The sequence below is a fragment of the Acinonyx jubatus genome, chromosome D1 (genome assembly GCF_027475565.1).
Source record: "Acinonyx jubatus isolate Ajub_Pintada_27869175 chromosome D1, VMU_Ajub_asm_v1.0, whole genome shotgun sequence".
Classification (NCBI taxonomy): domain Eukaryota; kingdom Metazoa; phylum Chordata; class Mammalia; order Carnivora; family Felidae; genus Acinonyx; species Acinonyx jubatus.
This window is the reverse complement of record NC_069390.1, coordinates 14269856-14288117: the sequence shown is the minus strand read 5'-3', so window position 1 is coordinate 14288117 and position 18262 is coordinate 14269856. Positions and strand designations below refer to the sequence as shown.

At 37.0% G+C, this 18262-nt stretch overlaps 1 protein-coding gene and 1 pseudogene across 1 annotated transcript; both read left to right on the top strand.

The window, feature by feature from the left end:
* The first annotated feature begins 366 nt into the window (after nt 1-366).
* On the top strand, nt 367-1308 carry LOC106986199 (olfactory receptor 5D18). Its single transcript, XM_015084375.3, has one exon. The coding sequence runs from the start codon at nt 367-369 to the stop codon at nt 1306-1308; it is 942 nt and encodes a 313-aa protein (XP_014939861.3).
* Nucleotides 1309-6329: 5021 nt separating this feature from the next.
* On the top strand, nt 6330-7276 carry LOC128311635 (olfactory receptor 5L1-like; annotated as a pseudogene).
* Nucleotides 7277-18262: the final 10986 nt, after the last annotated feature.

Genomic DNA, 18262 nt, shown 5'->3' with positions numbered 1-18262 from the left:
TTATTTGTTTGTTTGTTTCTTTATTTATTTATTTACATAATCTCTACACCCAATGTGGGTCTTGAACTTAAAACGCCGAGATCAAGAGTCGCATGCTCTAGTCAGCCAGGCACCCCAAAGACTTAAAATTTTTTAATTCAATAATTATATTGTTTTTTACCTTAAAGAGCATTTAAAAACTGTTTTGCATATTTTCAAATATTAGATAGCATATCTTGCTAACAAACACATAAAGAAATTATGAAAAGACATTTTGCTTCATCTTCCAGTGGTGTAAGGGGCAGATAGGCAAGCTTCTTAGATGTTCACTCTCTTTAATATTTTTATTTTCAGGACCAGTTCAGATTATGACAAGCAGAAACCATCATGTTACTGTCAGAGAGAAATAAAACTGGGGCTGTGTTCACTCTCTTGGTCTTCTCAGATTACCCAGAACTGCAAGTCCCTCTCTTCTTGATTTTTTTGGCCATCTACGGTGTCACTGTTGTAGGAAATATTGGGATGATAGTTATAATCAAGATTAGCTCCAAACTGCACACCCCCATGTACTTTTTCCTCAGCCACCTCTCATTTGTGGATTTCTGCTCTTCCTCCATCATTGTTCCCAAGACCCTGGCAAACCTAGTTGTAGAAGACAGGACCATTTCACTTTCAGGATGTGTAGTACAATTCTTTTTCTTTTGTACCTTTGTGGTAGCTGAATCCTTTTTATTGGCTGTGATGGCCTATGACCGCTTTGTGGCCATCTGCAACCCTCTGCTCTACACAGTGACCATGTCCCAGAAACTCTGTGCCATGCTGGTGGTCGGATCATACACATGGGGAGTAGCATGTTCCCTGATACTCACATGTTCTGCTATCAGGTTATCTTTCCAGGGTTTCAACACAATCAATCACTTCTTCTGTGAGTTCTCTGCATTGCTGTCTCTGTCTTGCTCTGATATTTACATCAATCAGTTGCTGCTTTTCATTTTTGCCACCTTTAATGAGGTCAGTACACTGCTCATCATTCTCATGTCTTATGTGTTTATCATTGTCACCATCCTCAAGATGCGTTCAGCCAGTGGTCCTCGCAAAGTCTTCTCCACCTGTGCCTCCCACCTGACAGCCATCACCATCTTCCATGGAACCATCCTCTTCCTCTACTGTGTTCCTAACTCCAAAAACTCGAGGAACACAGTGAAAGTGGCGTCTGTGTTTTACACAGTGGTGATTCCTATGCTGAATCCCTTGATCTACAGTCTGAGAAATAAGGATGTCAAGGAGGCAGTCAGCAAGATGATGGATACTAAAATCTTTTTTTCTTAAGCATATTATTTGACTAGAGTTTGGCCCTGAAATATAAATCGTGTACCCATAAAAGTTGATTATAAAGATACATTTAAAAATAATGAAGAGTTGATGTACAATGAAAAGAATGCAGATTTTTATTCAGAGAGACTGACCTTGATGCTGACTCTTGCTTACTGGAAAAAAAAGTCAGCAATCCCCCTCATCTTTGGTTTTTAATCCACAAAAATGAAGTAACATAAATTAGCTCCTAATCTGATTGTGAGGTCTAAAAGGTAATATAAATATTATGTGGATACTTTGTATAATATCAATAAACATTAATTTCATTTCCCTTTCTTGTAACATACCTGGAGTAGACTAGGCTCTCAATAAACATATGAATTTATCTCCTAAAAGTAAAAGTAGCAGTTAAAATGGGACATAGCATTCCTTTCTGTGCAACGTAAAACCCAGTGTTAACAGTAAGGCAGTGAAGAAAGTGGCCTTTGTATAAAGTGGGAATGAAAAGTACCACCAAGTGTTTAAATGAAAGAAAAGTTCAAGTTCCTTGGGGACTCTGAATAACCCCTCCAAAAACTAGGTGTTGTTTGAACTTGGCTTTGGATAACAAGATGAACAGAGTTTCAGGACACAACATATGAGTTTTATTCAGAAGAGCAAAGCATTGCAAAATCAGGGAGGTCAGAATGCAATACTGAGTCACTTATCAAACAAACATTTTATTGAATGATTACTATATAACATGTGTGTGTGTTGCAGTGTGTGTGTGTGTGTGTGTGTGTGTGCATGTGTGTGCGTGCGTGTGTTGCATTGTGTGTATAGGTTACTGGGCATGAGTGGAAAGTTGATAAGACATGGTCTATATCTTGAATGTGTTTTCAAAGGAGCTCCATTGTGGCAGTTTGATAAGCTACCATAGGCTCCACCAAAGGCTTAAAGATGTTAGATTGGATTTCACAAACTCTCTTTATTTATTTTTTTAGAGGAAAGAGAGAGTGAAGGGCAGAGGGAGAAAGAGAGCAAGAGAGAGAGAGAATCTTAAGCAGGTTCTATGCTTAGCACAGAGCCTGATGTAGGGCCAAGTCCCACAATCTTGGAATCATGACCTTAGTCAAAATCAAGAGTTGGATGCTCAACTGACAATCCACCCAGGAGCCCCTGGATTTCAGAATATCTTATATGCAAAAAATAAGCATAATGAGTTCCTGCCCATCCTATGTTTCATACTATTATTCTGCCTATGAAGATGTCAAAAACATTATGAAAACTTTATTAATTATTTTCCTAAACATGAGCATAATCTTTGAATCCTTCTCAACTAAACTTCTACCTTAAAAAAAAAGTTTGCAAAACTAATTGTTTATATATTTTAGTCAAAATACAATAAAAATAAAAATACTAATTAGCATCAAGGCCTACTTAATCTGGCAAATTTAAAACACCAGATTTCTATAATATTAATAACACAGTTTACTTAAATACCTTGCATGTGCTTCTCTTTCTCTCTACTCAATATAGATAGTTAAAATTGCAAATAAATTATTACTATATTGAAAAACATAAATTTCCTGGTATTCTGGTAGGGAGAACAATTTTATATGGGCACAATAAAGTTACTTGAAATGTGCATATTATTTTGAACTAATGATCATTATTAAAATGTTCTATTTATATACATCATAAAATAAGGAATCACTTAAATAACCATTTTACATGGAAAGATACAATCTAAGAAACAGTGTTTTAGAAATGGATGTCTGAGGAGGGAATGCATTTCTCTTCTATTGACTTCGGTTTCTCTGCATATCCACAAATTTATCTTTCACTTTCCTTTGGTCCTTTTTTTTTTCAAGACACTCAATACATTTTAGTGAGCCTTTTAGTTTACAACATGAGGTAAAAGGGTACTCAGTCTCTTTAGCCAATATTTTACACAGCTGTAGGAAAATATTTCAGACTTTAGGGAATTATAATGGATTACATATATTACAGGTTGGGGAGCAGGTAAACAATCTCTGTGTTCTTGAATTTTCCACTTCAGTCTTCCCTTCCAATAGTATCCAGCTCTAATTAGTTACATGTTTCTTCAAGGCCATGTTTTATTGCTGCTGATGTCTTCATACCTGAAATTTTGCTATTTCAGTCAATATCCGCGAATTCCACTTCAAAAATGCGTTTTGCATTGGGTGGAATTTTGGCACCTTTCTTTCCATAAGCCCATTGTGGATCAATCTCTAGTTAAGCCTTTTCTCCTTTACTCACTTATACACTTATACAACAAATTAACTCATTATTCATAAATGAATACAATTTTCCTACACTTATACAATCCTAATTTTCCTCAAAATTTGGGAAATTATTTATGTGACTCTTACATTGAATCAAAGATGAGTAATCCCTCTTTAGAGAGACTCTCATTTTACTTGTGTCTTGCTTGGACAAAGGATGATCATTTGGGGGTAAAAGTAACACCAACCATTTAGCTCTTACTCTGAGGAAACCAAAGCCCGTAACATGTAAGTGACCCGGCCAAGGTTGTAAAAGCAATTGTTGACAGAAATGAAAGCAATTGGTTAAGACTCCAGACATATCTTCTACTAAACTCTAGCGGACAATCTTGTGTTGTCTTTCATTTCAAGTTGCCACATTTCAAATTCATTATGACAGATTCTGTTGCTTCTATATAGAACATGACATATTAGCCTCCAAATTTTTTGGTTGTGTGCATCTCAGTTTTGGAAAGAATTTAAGTCTGCATCCAAAATATTTCATCATAAATTTAAATAGCACAAAAAGTGTGATTTCTGTTGTGTGGCATAATTCATTAAAATTACATAAATAAGAACATCTGAAAGCAGATTTGTGTCACTCTTCTTCCTCAACTCATGTTCAATGTTACCCCAATCCATTGAATATTATAATTTTATAAATGACATTCATACTTTTAATCTCTTGGATTAATATTGCTCTTGGCAATATTGAAAGTTCTTTTTCATAGATTAAATTAACCTTGTAATAATACAATAATAATTGGGGGCGCCTGGGTGGCTCGGTCGGTTAGGCGTCCGACTTTGGCTCAGGTCATGATCTCACGGTCCGTGAGTTCGAGCCCCGCGTCGGGCTCTGTGCTGACAGCTCAGAGCCTGGAGCCTGTTTCAGATTCTGTGTCTCCCTCTCTCTCTGCCCCTCCCCTGTTCATGCTCTGTCTTTCTCTGTCTCAAAAATAAATAAACGTTAAAAAAAATTTAAAAAAATAATAATAATTGCATCACTAATCAAAAACATAATTGCATTTGCAAATTTTGATAAAATACAATTACCCAAAATTGAAAAAAAATGTGTTTGCAAATATTTATTTTCATGAGAAATATCATGAGTATATATTTGGATTTTTTATTTCAGTTAATTAAATGTATCCATGGAAAGATATCACTTAATGCTAGAAAGCAAGAGGGTTAAGCATCATCTCTATTTCTACTTCTTAAAAAGAAAATACTGAGACTTTTTGGTCATGTTAAGAGTAAATGAGACTAGAAACTGTGTCAGAAATTGTGCTGTATTAGTAAGGTCACTCAAATCTTTCAACTCACCCAAGTTATATGCCAGTTCCTCACAATGACTTTTTATCAGAAATTTAAAAAATAACGCATTAAACAAAATTTATACTGAGTTTCTACGATTTTATTGAAGGACAAAATTTTGGAAATTAATTCTCTCAACAGGGTTTGTTTACCCAGTCTGGTAGATTGCAAACATAGCCAAAATTCTCCAGTCCTCTGGTGTCTATGCCACCGTGCAGCTCTTCTGATTAAATGGTGGAGTCAGTTTCCCCACTCCTGGAGGGTAGTCTGCTTTTCTGAGTAGCTTTGGCTAACGGAGAGTAGTTGCAATGACGTTGTTCAAGTTTTAAGCCTCTGAGAGGCAACATGGCTTTTTCATAACCTTGGGGATTTTCACAATCTCTCAGGAAAGTTGCCGTGTTAACAGGCACAGCCTGTCACCCTTACCTCCAGCATATGATCTGACATCTAGCCAAGTGCCCTACATGGGTGTGAAGTCCTCTTAGATCACCTAAACTTCCAAGCTCGTATCATATACATAAGCAGACCAAGCCAAGATCAATCATGTCATGATCAGATCTGCAGTACTATCTTACAGACTTACGCAACGGTGACCTATTCAATTAACAGTTGTTGCTTTCAACTAATATGTTTGGAAGTGGTTTCTCATACAAATGTTGGAATCACTCACTTTCTCTTTTGTTTGTTTGTTTATTTGTTTATATTGAGAGACACAGAGGGAGCGTGAGCAGGGAAGGGGCAGAGAGAGGGAGAGAGAGACTCGCAGGCAGGCTCCCTGCTCAGAGCAGTGCAGGATGCGGGGCTCAATCTCACAATGGTAAGATAATGACCTGAGCCAAAATTGAGTCAAATGCTTACACTGAACAACAAAATTAAGAAAATCACTGTGTTAATTTACAGAAAAAAAATGTGAGCATGGAGTGTAAAAGCTAAACATCTAAACATATGGGAAAAAAATCAACACTTGTGGGTTAACAACTTTCAACAGACATGCTTCTCAACATTTCAGTGGAAAACAGGGAAGGACGTGGTGTATTTTAAAACATTATTTTCTGAGATCTCACTAGATTCAGTACTGATTAAACACTCTGCCAGGAAAAGGGGATTTGAGTTTCATAACACAATGAGGCTAATTATGTTTGAGGTCTTTCTAATGATTCAGTGCTAAGCTGTAAATTGTGTAGGAGTCGCTTAAGGAATCATATACACCCTGATGGATGTGGATGTTTCTGTGTGATCTGTGAATCAACGTGTGACCTTATGCATCTTTCCACAATGCCTGCACTTTTCCTAAACTTCACAAAAGCCGTGTCCTAATTCTTTGCGGAAGAAAACAACTATCTTACGCATTTTCATGTCTTTTTTTTTTTTAAGACACAGCCAAAAAATGAATCTGGGATCACACAATGGAGGATAACTATGAATATTTTTCTCCAACCTCAATCAAATGGGAACATGGGCACGGAAAACTGCTCCGGTGTGACCGAGTTCATTCTCCTCGGATTCGCAGAAGCCCCTGAGTTGAGAGTCGCCCTCTTCTCTGTGTTCCTTCTCATCTATGGAGTCACGGTGCTGGGCAACCTGGGCATGATGGCAGTGATTCAGGTCAGCTGTCACCTTCACACTCCCATGTACTTTTTCCTCAGCCACTTGTCCTTTGTGGACTTTTGCTACTCCACCGTCATCGTGCCAAAGATGCTAACTAGTACCTTAAACGAGGACAAAGCCATTTCGTTCCTGGGGTGCACCGTGCAATTCTACTTGTTTTGTACATGTGTGGTAAGTGAGGTCTTCCTGTTGGCAGTCATGGCCTATGACCGCTTCGTGGCCGTCTGCAACCCACTGTTGTACACGGTCACCATGTCCCGGAATCTCTGTGTGGAGCTGGTGTCTTGTTGCTACCTGTGTGGGATGGTTCTCTGATCCACTTGTGTTTAGCTCTTGAGATCCCATCCTACACATCAAATGTGATTGACCACTTCTTCTGCGATCTGCCCCCTCTCTTGTCCCTTGCTTGCTCTGATGTCACTATGAATGAACTCATGGTGTTCATTGTGGCCACCTTCAATGAGATCACCACCATCGTGATCATCCTCACCTCCTACTTGCTAATTCTCATCACCATCCTGAGGATGCACTCTGCCGAGGGAAGGCGCAAAGCCTTTTCCACCTGTGCCTCCCACCTCACAGCCATCCTTGTCTTCCACAGAACCATCCTTTTCACTTACTGCCGGCCCAGTTCTGGCAACAGCGTGGATACTGACAAGGTGGCCACGGTGTTCTACACTGTAGTGATTCCCATGCTCAATCCCCTCATCTATAGCCTCCAGAACAAGGATGTGAAGGAAGCACTCAAGAAAGTGTTGGGATCTAGATTACCTTTTGGAAAACTATTTTCTTAACTAGACATCAGATATTTAATGAGGGGCTGGTTTTGGGTGGATGTGAATGAAAAGTAAAGTAGGTAATTTTATGAGTTGGGGGACTATGCATGCTTTTTTGTTTTCCACTTGCGTGTCTTATTAGACTTGTTAGACTCTGTTTCTTGGCTTGAGAACAAATCAATATATTTCTAACAAAGTGCACATAGAAAGACAAGTGTTTTCATCATCGTTAAAGCATGCAACCTTTTTCATCAGACTTTAATTTTTCTAGGGAATGCACACACATCTGTCTCATAACCTATGTATTTTAGTGAACATTTGGAGTAAATTTCTGTGTAATATTTTTAGTCATTTTTAAATTATTTTTTCCATTGCCATATTATACTTTCAGAAGTTTTAAAGTTTCTTTTAAGGGTATTAAGAAGCACAAAGTTCCAGTCACAAAATTTAAGTCATGGGATAAAAAGTACAGCATAGGAAATACAGTCAATAATTTGTAATAATGTTGTGTGGTAACAGATGATAACCAAACCTACCATGGTGAGTCTTGTGTAATGTATAGAATTGTTGAGTCACTATGTTGTACCACTGAAAATAATATAACATTGTATGTCAAGTATACTTCGATAAAATAATACGTTAAAAAAAACTGTCTCTTCTACAAAATAGAGACAATACGATAATTTTCTAATAAAATTTCCATGAAAATTAAATTATGTCTCTTAAATTCTTAGCATTATATATGATATATTATAAATGATTAATAAATTATTTGTTGATATTACTATGGTTATTTTTAGTTTTACCTTTTATTCTCCATTCTATATTTTAATCCTTGATTAGATAAGTAGATTATGTATCTGATGCCTTACTTTTCTTAAGTTTCTGTGTTCTTACTAATGTTTTCTTTTGCCTTATATTATTTTAGGCATTTACTCTTTTTTTAAATCTATTATATCCTAAACCTATTGATTGCATTGGTTTCCCATGGCTTCTGGGAAAAAAAAGAAAGAGGACTATAAATTTGGTGGCTTCAAACAATAGACTTTATCATCTTATAGGTTGTGAGGGCAGAAATTTGACATCACTGTTACTGGGCCAAAATCAAGGTGCCAAGAAAGCCATATACCTTTAGGAGCGTTTTGGGGACAATGCTTTCCTCAACTCTTGGAGTTTCTGGTGGCCACAAGCATTCTTTGACTTGGGGTTGTATTACTTCAACCTTCAAGGCTGGTATCTTCAATTATCTTTGCTCTCTATCTTTATTACTCCTGTGTGTGTGTGTGTGTGTATGAAAGAGACTGAGACTGACTCTCTGAGGTCACCTGTGAAGGCATTTACTGCCCACTCAGGTAATCAGGGATAATCTCCTCATCTCAAAATCCTTAACCTAATCACATCTGCAAATGACCTTCTCCCAAACAAGGTGGCATTTGCAGGGATTAGAGCTTGACATATTAAAAAAATGTCCATTTTCAAATTTAAGACATCCACCTTTTAAAGGCCAAAGTATAATGTACTTTTCCTGTGTTCCTACAATGTTAACACTCCCTTTGTTTTCTTACTTTCTTCAGATTTCATTTTATATTTGTTATTGACTATATTTTTATTGGACTTGCTAATTTAAACATAATATAGGTCTTTGTTGCTTAAGTGAAACAGGATGGAGCCAGTTTCAGATCCTAAAGAGTGATTTTGAGGAAGATGCTTACTCTTGCTTAACCTTGAGTCTCTCAAATATAAACTGAAGACAAGTTGCCTGACTCAGAGTTATCATTGAACTTAAACATAATAACAAAACTGCAAAGACCTGGCTCATAAAATGTACTCCTAATGCTTCTTAAAAAGATATCCTCGAGGGTAAGAGTTACTTAGAAATATCCCAGTATTCCTGGCAAAGACAGCTACTCATTATTTCTTTGTAATTGATGAATATATAATGACCAAAAATGGAGTTATATATTGTGCATATGATAAAAATATGGCTCTATATTGCTTTTTAAATGTTGTAAATGGAGTGAGATTTCCCACCTCACCTATGAGACTTGGGCTTTAAGATAAAGGTAAGAGAAAAACATCTTTCACCTTTTGTCTTCCAACCAGAACAGGGTTTCTCCACGTTGGCACTATTGGCCTTTCTCTCTAGATAATTCTGTGCTATAGGGGTCTGGTCTGTATATTATGGGATGTTTTGCAGCATCCCTGACCTCTACTCATTGGTTACCTTTACCACCTTTCCCTACCTTTGTGATAGACAAAAAGTCTCCCGACATTGTCCAATTTCACCTAGAGAGACAGCCACTTGAGCCAGGAGTCACAGGACTAGCAGGCTTCAGTATGTAAGAGCTCCAGTCTCTTCAGAGGGACCCTCGATATTGAGCTTTTGTGTGTTTAAAAAGCCTTTTTGGTTAGCCAGAAGCTCACATTTTACCCAGTTACTACTCTGATCTCTCTTCTGAATCTGCAATGTTCCTTTCAGAGACCTTGGGTTTTAGGGTCTCAGAGACACAGAATAGCTTTAATCTGGGCTTGAATAGTTACTGGTCTCCATATCCTACTACGACACAGGTGCACTTTTCATATGGAGAGGCTGATTGTTTTGTTCTATGAAAGAAAGAAAGAAAGAAGAAGAAAGAAAGAAGAAAGAGAAAGTTTCATTTACATTCAGCTTCACAAAAAAATTTAAATATCAGGTTTCTTTTTCCCTCCCAAGGTTACTTCATAGATAACATCTGCAATTGTCTGGGAATAATTGAGGAACACTGAGTGCTCCTCAAATATCTGAAAAGCAACTACACAAAAGTTTCTTTTCTATTTCTTTAAGTGGTTTTATTTTATTTATATAATCTGATCACTCCCTTACTTGCAAACTATAAGAGTTGATATGTAATTTTCATTCTCTTACTATTTGCATCTCAATTTTCCGGTGGGGACCCAAACTCTTCTATTCTTAGTTGGCCTCTGTCCTTGCAAGGTTGATTTGCAACTCTCTTGGGAGCTTTTTAGGTATAATTTGAGGCCAGCGCCATTATTTGGAGGGCAGGGAGAGACCGGAAGGAAGAGGCAGGTCACTCCAGGTTGATAGGTACCAGTTTTAATAATCAAAGGGAACTTATATATGAAGCTTGTCTTGGGCAGTAGCAAGACAAAATGGATCCCTGCACCCACCCACCAAATCTTAAAAGTTTATAAAAAGATCTTAACTGGGTTCAGTCACATATACCATGCAGGTGTTCTTAACACTACATCACTAACTCAAGGCTAGGTCCTTGGAGCAGCCTCCGGTAGTGGGAAAGGCAGGCAAGACATACATTTCAAGGACAAGGGAGGGGGTGAGAAGCCTCTGAGTACCTGAGTCTAACTCATCAGTCATTCAGCAGTCACGTTTTTTGTTGTTGTTTTTAATTAACTAATTAACTAATTAATTAAAAATTAATTAACTAATCAGTTAATTAATATCCAAGTTAGCATATAATGCAATAATGATTTCAAGAGTAGATTCCAGTGATTCATTCCCTATGTATAACACCCAGTGCCCATCCCAAGTGTCTTCCTTAATGCCATTTGCCCATTCAGCCCATCCCCCCACCCACAACTCCTCCAGCAACCCTCAGTTTATTCTCTGTATTTAAAAGTCTCTTATGTTCTGTCCCCCTCCTTGTTTTTACATTATTTTTGCTTCCCTTCCTTTATGTTCATCTGTAATGTATCTTAAATTCCATGTATGAGTGAAGTCATATGATATTTGTCTTTCTCTGACTAATTTCCCTTAACATAATACACTCTAGTTCCATCCACTCAGTTGCAAATGGAAAGATTCCATTCATTCATTCCCGAGTAATACTCCATTGCATATATATACCACATCTTTATCCATTCATCCATCGATGGGCATTTGGGCTCTTTCCATACTTTGGCTATTGTCGATAGAACTGCTATAAACTTTGGGACTCATGTGCCCCTTTGAAACAGCACACCTGTATCCATTGGATAAATACCTAGTAGTGCAATTGCTGGGTCATAGGATAGTTCTATTTTTAACTTTTTGAGGAACCTCCATACTGTTTCACAAAGTGGCTGTACCAGTTTGCATTCCCACCAGCAGTGCAAAAAAAGTCCTCTTTCTCCGCATCCTTGCCAACATCTGTTGTTGCCTGAGTTGTTAATTTTAGCCATTCTGACTGGCGTGAGGTGGTATCTCATTGTGGTTTTAATTGTGGTTATTTCCCTAATGATGAGTGATGTTGAGCATTTTTTCATGTGTCTGTTAGCCATTGGGATGTCTTCTTTGGAGAAGTGTCTGTTCATATCTTTTGCCCATTTCTTCACTGATTATTTGTTTTGTGAGTGTTAAGTTTGATAAGTGTATTGGATATTTCATTTGTGAATATCTTCTCCCATTTCATAGGCTGCCTTTTACTTTTGCTGATTGTTTCCTTTGCTGTGCAGAAGCTTTCACATCTTTTTGATGACGTTCCCCAGCATTCAGCCAATGGGATTTGAGGAAGTGTTAATGGCCAGTAATCAAGAAATGCAGTGACTGGTTTCTGAGTGGATTGGTTCGCGTGAGTGGTTAGTGAGCTAATAACTTAACTGAGGTTCTGTTAGAAATGGAGCTTCTTTTTGTTGATATAAATCTTCTGGGCATATAGAAGTTCAAAGCTGCTTATAGTTCTCTTTGCCAAAATACCAAGATGTATATATACAGATCTAGCCTTATCTTTCTTCATGAGGCAACACATTCTTTCTAAATCTCATTTTCAGGTCTACAATTATGCCGCACACTTTCCAAACTTTGTGTAATTGTTTATGTTCTTTCTTTTATCATCTCTTATTCACTATTCTGTAATTGACAAGTGCAGTTTAAGTTATCTTTCTTCTTTCTGTTTTGTACCCAAAACACTGTCTGGTACACATATTTACAGAGTAGATGTATTTATTAAAGAAATTCTCTGAGCTATTCTGGCCTTGGATGGCCAGAATCTCACTTGCACATAGATGCACACTTAGCACATATCAGAGTCATTAACTTCAGTCATAATTGGTTTTCCACTGACATTTGACTTTAAGGTCTTCTAATTTTCAACAGCTAGATAGAAATATTCTTGCTTCTTTCCAGTTATTCTTGCTTCACATAGAATAATACTCTGATAGCTGTTTGATAAATTGCTTTGAGCTGATTAAATCAGACGAAAAATAACGTGTTCTAATTTTATATAATAATCTATCATTTCATTGGGGCGCCTGGGTGGCTCAGTCGGTTGAGCACCTGACTTCGGCTCAGGTTATGATCTCGCAGTCTATGAGTTCAAGCCCCGCGTCCGGCTCTGTGCTGACAGCTCAGAGCCTGGAGCCTGCTTTAGATTCTGTGTCTCCTTCTCTCTCTGCCCCCAACCCCCCTCCCACCCCCCCGCTCATGCTCTGTCTCTCTCTGTCAAAAATAAATAAACATTAAAAAAATTAAAAAAATAATAATCTACCATTTCAAAACTAAAAAATATAGTTTTCTTTGACACATCTTCAAGTTATAGAAAAACACATTACATCATTTCATTTTGTTTTTGAGTTAAACAATTCCTCAGTAGAACTGTTTAATTGCTCACATATCTTTTCCCACTGGGATTTGGATATCAGAATGTGTGTTCCTGGGATCCTAAATGAGATCTGAAAGCTAATCTCAGAAGACTCAAGGCAAAATATAAAAGGTGTTGCATTATCCTAAGGAAACACTGCCTTCCTAAGGGAGGCCCAGATTTCTTATATGGACATAAAAGGCCTGTACACATAGATTATGGAAAATCTTGCAATGCATTGTTTTTTTAATATTGTCAAACTGTCCATAACTGTCAAAGCTGATTTTTCCAGTGAAAAATGAACTGATGCTGACAACAGAGTAGTAAGGTAAATGAAAGAAAGATAGTGATCTGGTAAGTGTTCTTCACACAATCCTGGGACATCAGAGTTGGGCAGGATTTCAAGTGCTCATCTTCATAAAATCGTTTATTTTACACACAGAAAACTGATCTTTTGAGAAGACACATGCCTATAATTTTTTAAATGTTTTATTTATTTTTGAGACAGAAAGACACAGAGTATGAACGGGGAAGGGGCAGAGAGACAGGGAGACACAGAATCCGAAGCAGGCTCCAGACTCTGAACTGTCAGCACAGAGCCTGATGCCGGCCTGAACCCCACGAACTGTGAGATCACGACCTGAGCCAATGTCGGATGCTTAACTGACTGAGCCACCAAGGTGCCCAGAGAAGACACATGCTTAGAATAACACAGATTTTATTTCTCAAGGTATTTCCAGCAAAAGCAACATTACCACCACCACCAACAACAAAAAAATCACATTTAATAGATGATATTCTTAAGACAATCTTCAGCATTATTGGACTCTGATTAGAAATCTAACTATAAACACAGCTCTCATTGCTTCTTATTTTTTTTTTAAGTTGAGCAGACTGAAGTATAAATTGAAGCTAATGCATTTGTAGGCCATACTATTTATTCTATCCTGTAGTCATGTGTTCATACGAACAATTGTCAATACACAGGTGACAGGACTGGGGTAGGATTAGGGGAGTGGCTTTGAGGCAACAGAAAAATGCTTTACAAAGTTAGTGACTAGCGCTCAATATAGAGCTTTGACTGTCAGAATATACTATTTTACTAAACTCTTTTCGAAGCCCCCAATTTCATCCTCACCTACCAATTGCATTGAAGAGCAGATTTTTTGGTTCCTCTTTGGACGCTTCTGACTCTTTTATATCTTCTATTCCTTTCCCCTTCTATTGTTCCATTTGACATTTATATTTCCTTTCCTGAAAGTCTTTTTAATCTGAACGTATATAACATCCTTGAAAGATCATTGTAAGAAAATATTCTCTATAAAAATTAATTTCTTCATTACCTTTGATTCTGTGATTAGAAATAAAGGATTTGGTAGCAAATAAGTCCAGCAAAAAGTGGTTCTTCTCCATGGCTCAGACCCCCAACCTTATTTTAGCATTGGCCTTAAAGATGAGCCTCTTTTTTTCATGCCTACTTTTTGGTAGTCATTCTTCATAGATACCAAAAGAGGGCATGACATAACAAAGAAGCATTTCATCCACGTTTGCCTTCTAGCCACTGGCTCTAATTTTATCCCTTTTGCCTTCACAGTGGTGGCCATTGTTCCACTTTTAGGTCAATTGACAATCTTATCTCTCATATTTGTAGACAGGAACAGATGAGCTGTCATTCAATGAGAGTTGATATTTTCTAAGGAGGCTGCCGTATGTATTTCAGGAAGGGAGAACTCCAAAGAGTTGACTAGTAGCTCAGAGATAGCACTTTCTCCAATTAACACTTTTTTTTTTAAAGCAAAGTGTTTGGAGTGAGATACAGTATATGAGATAAAAATGGGAATATATGTGAACACTGAAGGTATTTCAATGCTGAGCTTGTAGGGGACAAGGAATATTTAAGTGTAGGAAGAAGACTATGTAACACAAAATCTATTTTATACAGGCAATTCTTACAGTGGCTTATGAATTCATTTTGTAGCGTGTTTGAAAGTAGAATGGGAATTGATCGGAGAAAATGAAGCTAATTAGGAAGTTCAACTGAGGAAATTGAGGGATGGCATTACATAATGGAGTGTCAATGATGATAAGAAGGAAACGTTTCTGGGGCACCTGGGTGGCTCAGCAGGTTGAGTGTCTGCCATTAGGTCAGGTCATGATATCACAGTTTGTGAGTTTAAGCCCTGCATCAGGTTCTCTGCTGTCAGTGCAGAGCCCACTTCAGATCCTCTGTCCCCCTCGCTCTCTACCCCTCCGCCACTCTCACTCTATCAAAAATGAATAAACATGATTTAAAAAAAGAAGAAAGGAGATGTCAAAGGTATTACATGAAATAGAGAAATAAATTTCATTACCTACTGAAAAATCTTTGACTTTGACAAATAGGACATAGTTTGGAATTGAAACAAAAAGGGTTTTAAGTCATTGGGATAAAAATCTTATGTGAGTAGGCTGAAGTGAGAAAGTAAAAACCAGTGTAGACACTTATAAGAAAACCTTGAAATAAGATGAAAGAAAATAAATGGAAGTAGATACAGAGTAATATTTTTAAAGGTGACATTGACTTCAATGTTATGTGCTGCAAGGTTATGAAGGAAACATTAGTAGTAATGGTATAAGTATCTTAATTGATGCAGACATCAGAACTGGGTGCACAGTTGAAGGGATTAACCTCAGAAAATGTGAGGGCATGATATTCCACGAAAGGAAAAGAAAAGAGAGAGGAAGCCATTGATGAATCCAAATGCTTATATCATGACTTGATGAGAAAGTTGAACATATACTTCCTTGCTATCGGATCTTTTTCTCTACAAGACAGAAATCATTTTCTGGTAGTGAGAAGAAGAGACCCAAAAAGAGAATGAGACCTAAAAAGAATTATGAAGGTTTGCAATAGAGATTAAATGAAGGAAATAACTGTATGCTATGAAAAGTTAAACAACAATTTTATGAATTATATATACATATATGTAAATATAACTTAAAATCGTGACTTTTAGCCTAACACCTTCCAGTTCCATCCACGTTGTTGCAAATGGCAGGATTTCAGTCTTTCTCATTGCCAAGTAGTATTCCATTGTTTATATGTCCCACATCTTCTTCATCCATTCATCAGTTGATGGGCTTTTAGGCTCTTTTCATAATTTGGCTATTGTTCAAAGTGCTGCTATAAACATTAGGGTACATATGCCCCTATGAGTCAGCACTCCTGTAGCCTTTGGATAAATTCCTAGTAGTGCTATTGCTGGGTCATACGGTAGATCTATTTTCAATTTTTTGAGGAAGCTCCACACTGTTTTCCAGAGTGGCTGCACCAGTTTGCATTCCCACCAATGGTGCAAGAGGGTTCCTGTTTCTCCACATCCTTGCCAAAATCTGTTGTTTCCTGAGATGTTAATTTTATCCACTCTGACTAGTGTGAGGTGGTATCTTAATGTGGTTTTGATTTGTATTTCCCTGATGATGAGTGATGTTGAACATCTTTTCATGTGTCTGTTGGCTATGTGGATGTCTTCTTTGGAAAAGATTATTATTTTTTTTTCAGTCAGAGAAAGACAGATATCATATGTTTTCACTCTTATGTGGAATCTGAGAAACTTAACAGAAGACCATGAGGGAAGGGAAGGAGAAAACATAGTTCCAAACAGAGAGGGACACAAACCATAAGAGACTCTTAAATACAGAGAAGTTTTTATGTATATATGTATATATATATATGTATATATTATATATTATTATATATTATATATATTATATATTATATATTATATATTATGTATATTATATATACATATATATATATGTGTATATGTATATATTAAATACAGAGAAGGGTTTATGGCCAGGGGGATTGAAGGAGTGGGGAAAATGGATGGTGGGCATTGAGGAGGGCACTTGCTGGGATAAGCACTGGGTGTTGTATGTAAGCGATGAATCATGGGAATCTACCCCCCAAACCAAGAACATTCTGTATACCCGGTATGTTAGCTAACTTGATGATATATTAACAGATTGTGACTTTTATACAAATATAAAATGAAACTTTCAGTGATTTTACTTCATCATTCATTCCCTAAGCTGTTCTAATTGGTATAAAAGATAATGCAAAGAATTATAGATCAAGAATTCATCATTAAGCAGGGCATTTAAGATGAACATGGCTGTTATATATAAAGTGATGAATCACTGAATTCTACTCCTGAACATTTTACCATGTATATTAACTAACTAGAACTTAAATTAAAACTTGAAAAAAATTCACAAATAAATATACAAATAGACTAAAAACTGGCTATTTCCATAGAAAAGAGGGAAATCCATTATCTCTACACTCAACAAAATGCACATGTCCGTAGACAAGTATTGTGTTGCTATCAGTTCTCTGCGACTTACAGATTTCTAAACTAGAGTAAGGTCAGTCAAAGGCAAAAAGATAGAAAGGTAAGGAGAGTGATCCTTTTTTCAACATCTTTTACAATTATTCCTGGCAGAGGGCATGGACACATTCCTGGATATCGTTATCATCTTCCCTGGATTGAATTTAATAAATCTGTAGGCATGAGAATTTCTCTAGCTATGTTCTGTAGCTTGAATTCCAGAAAAGGAAAACAGACATCTGGATCGACTCAGAATTGCCAGGCTGCCAGATTCAGAACCGTGAAGGAACAAGATGGTGAGGATACAGAGACTGTGGAAGGAAATTCACTTAACACTTACAATTTGATTATAAGGCACTATCACTGTCATGTCATGGGTGATGAACTGAAGCTCAGTAGTTAAGTGGCCTGACCAAGGTCTCACAACTTCTGAGAGACAGAGCTGGGATTCAGTCACTTGTATGATTAACGCAGAACCTTTCTTCTTTATATCTTATCAGCAGATGTCGAACAACTCTTTGGAGTTTTTTTGTTCCTCAGAGGGGCAGCCACAGCTCAAGGTAAGGAACAGAAGTTCTGCTAATCTTCTCATAGAGGGCTTCGGCTGGAATGGCAATGCTATCTGTTGTGAAAATAAAAACAACACAAACGGGAACAGAGGCTATCCACTCAATTTGCTGTATACCCATGTGGTTTAGCCACTATTACTTGACATTGGTGGAAGATGAGGGAGTCGAAGAATGTATAGCTCAACAACTGATTTGATGGCGGTGCCCTTAAATACAGAAAACAATAGCTTTACGTGATAGAAGTGGTAGAGTGTTGATTTAATTAAGAAATTGAAAATCTGCATGTTTGAAATGTATAATACCCTATATCTGTATATATATATATATATATATATACACACACACAGATATATATATATACACAGATATATATATATATATATATATATATATATATATATCTGAAATGTATATACCCTACCCTAGCTGTAGATATGCCCATGTGTTATCAAGACATGGATTTAGATAACAGTGGATTTAGAATAACTC

Bases quoted from the DNA above. Each gene is read 5' to 3' on its own strand.
- LOC106986199 (XM_015084375.3), top strand. From the start codon at position 367: ATGTTACTGTCAGAGAGAAATAAAACTGGGGCTGTGTTCACTCTCTTG.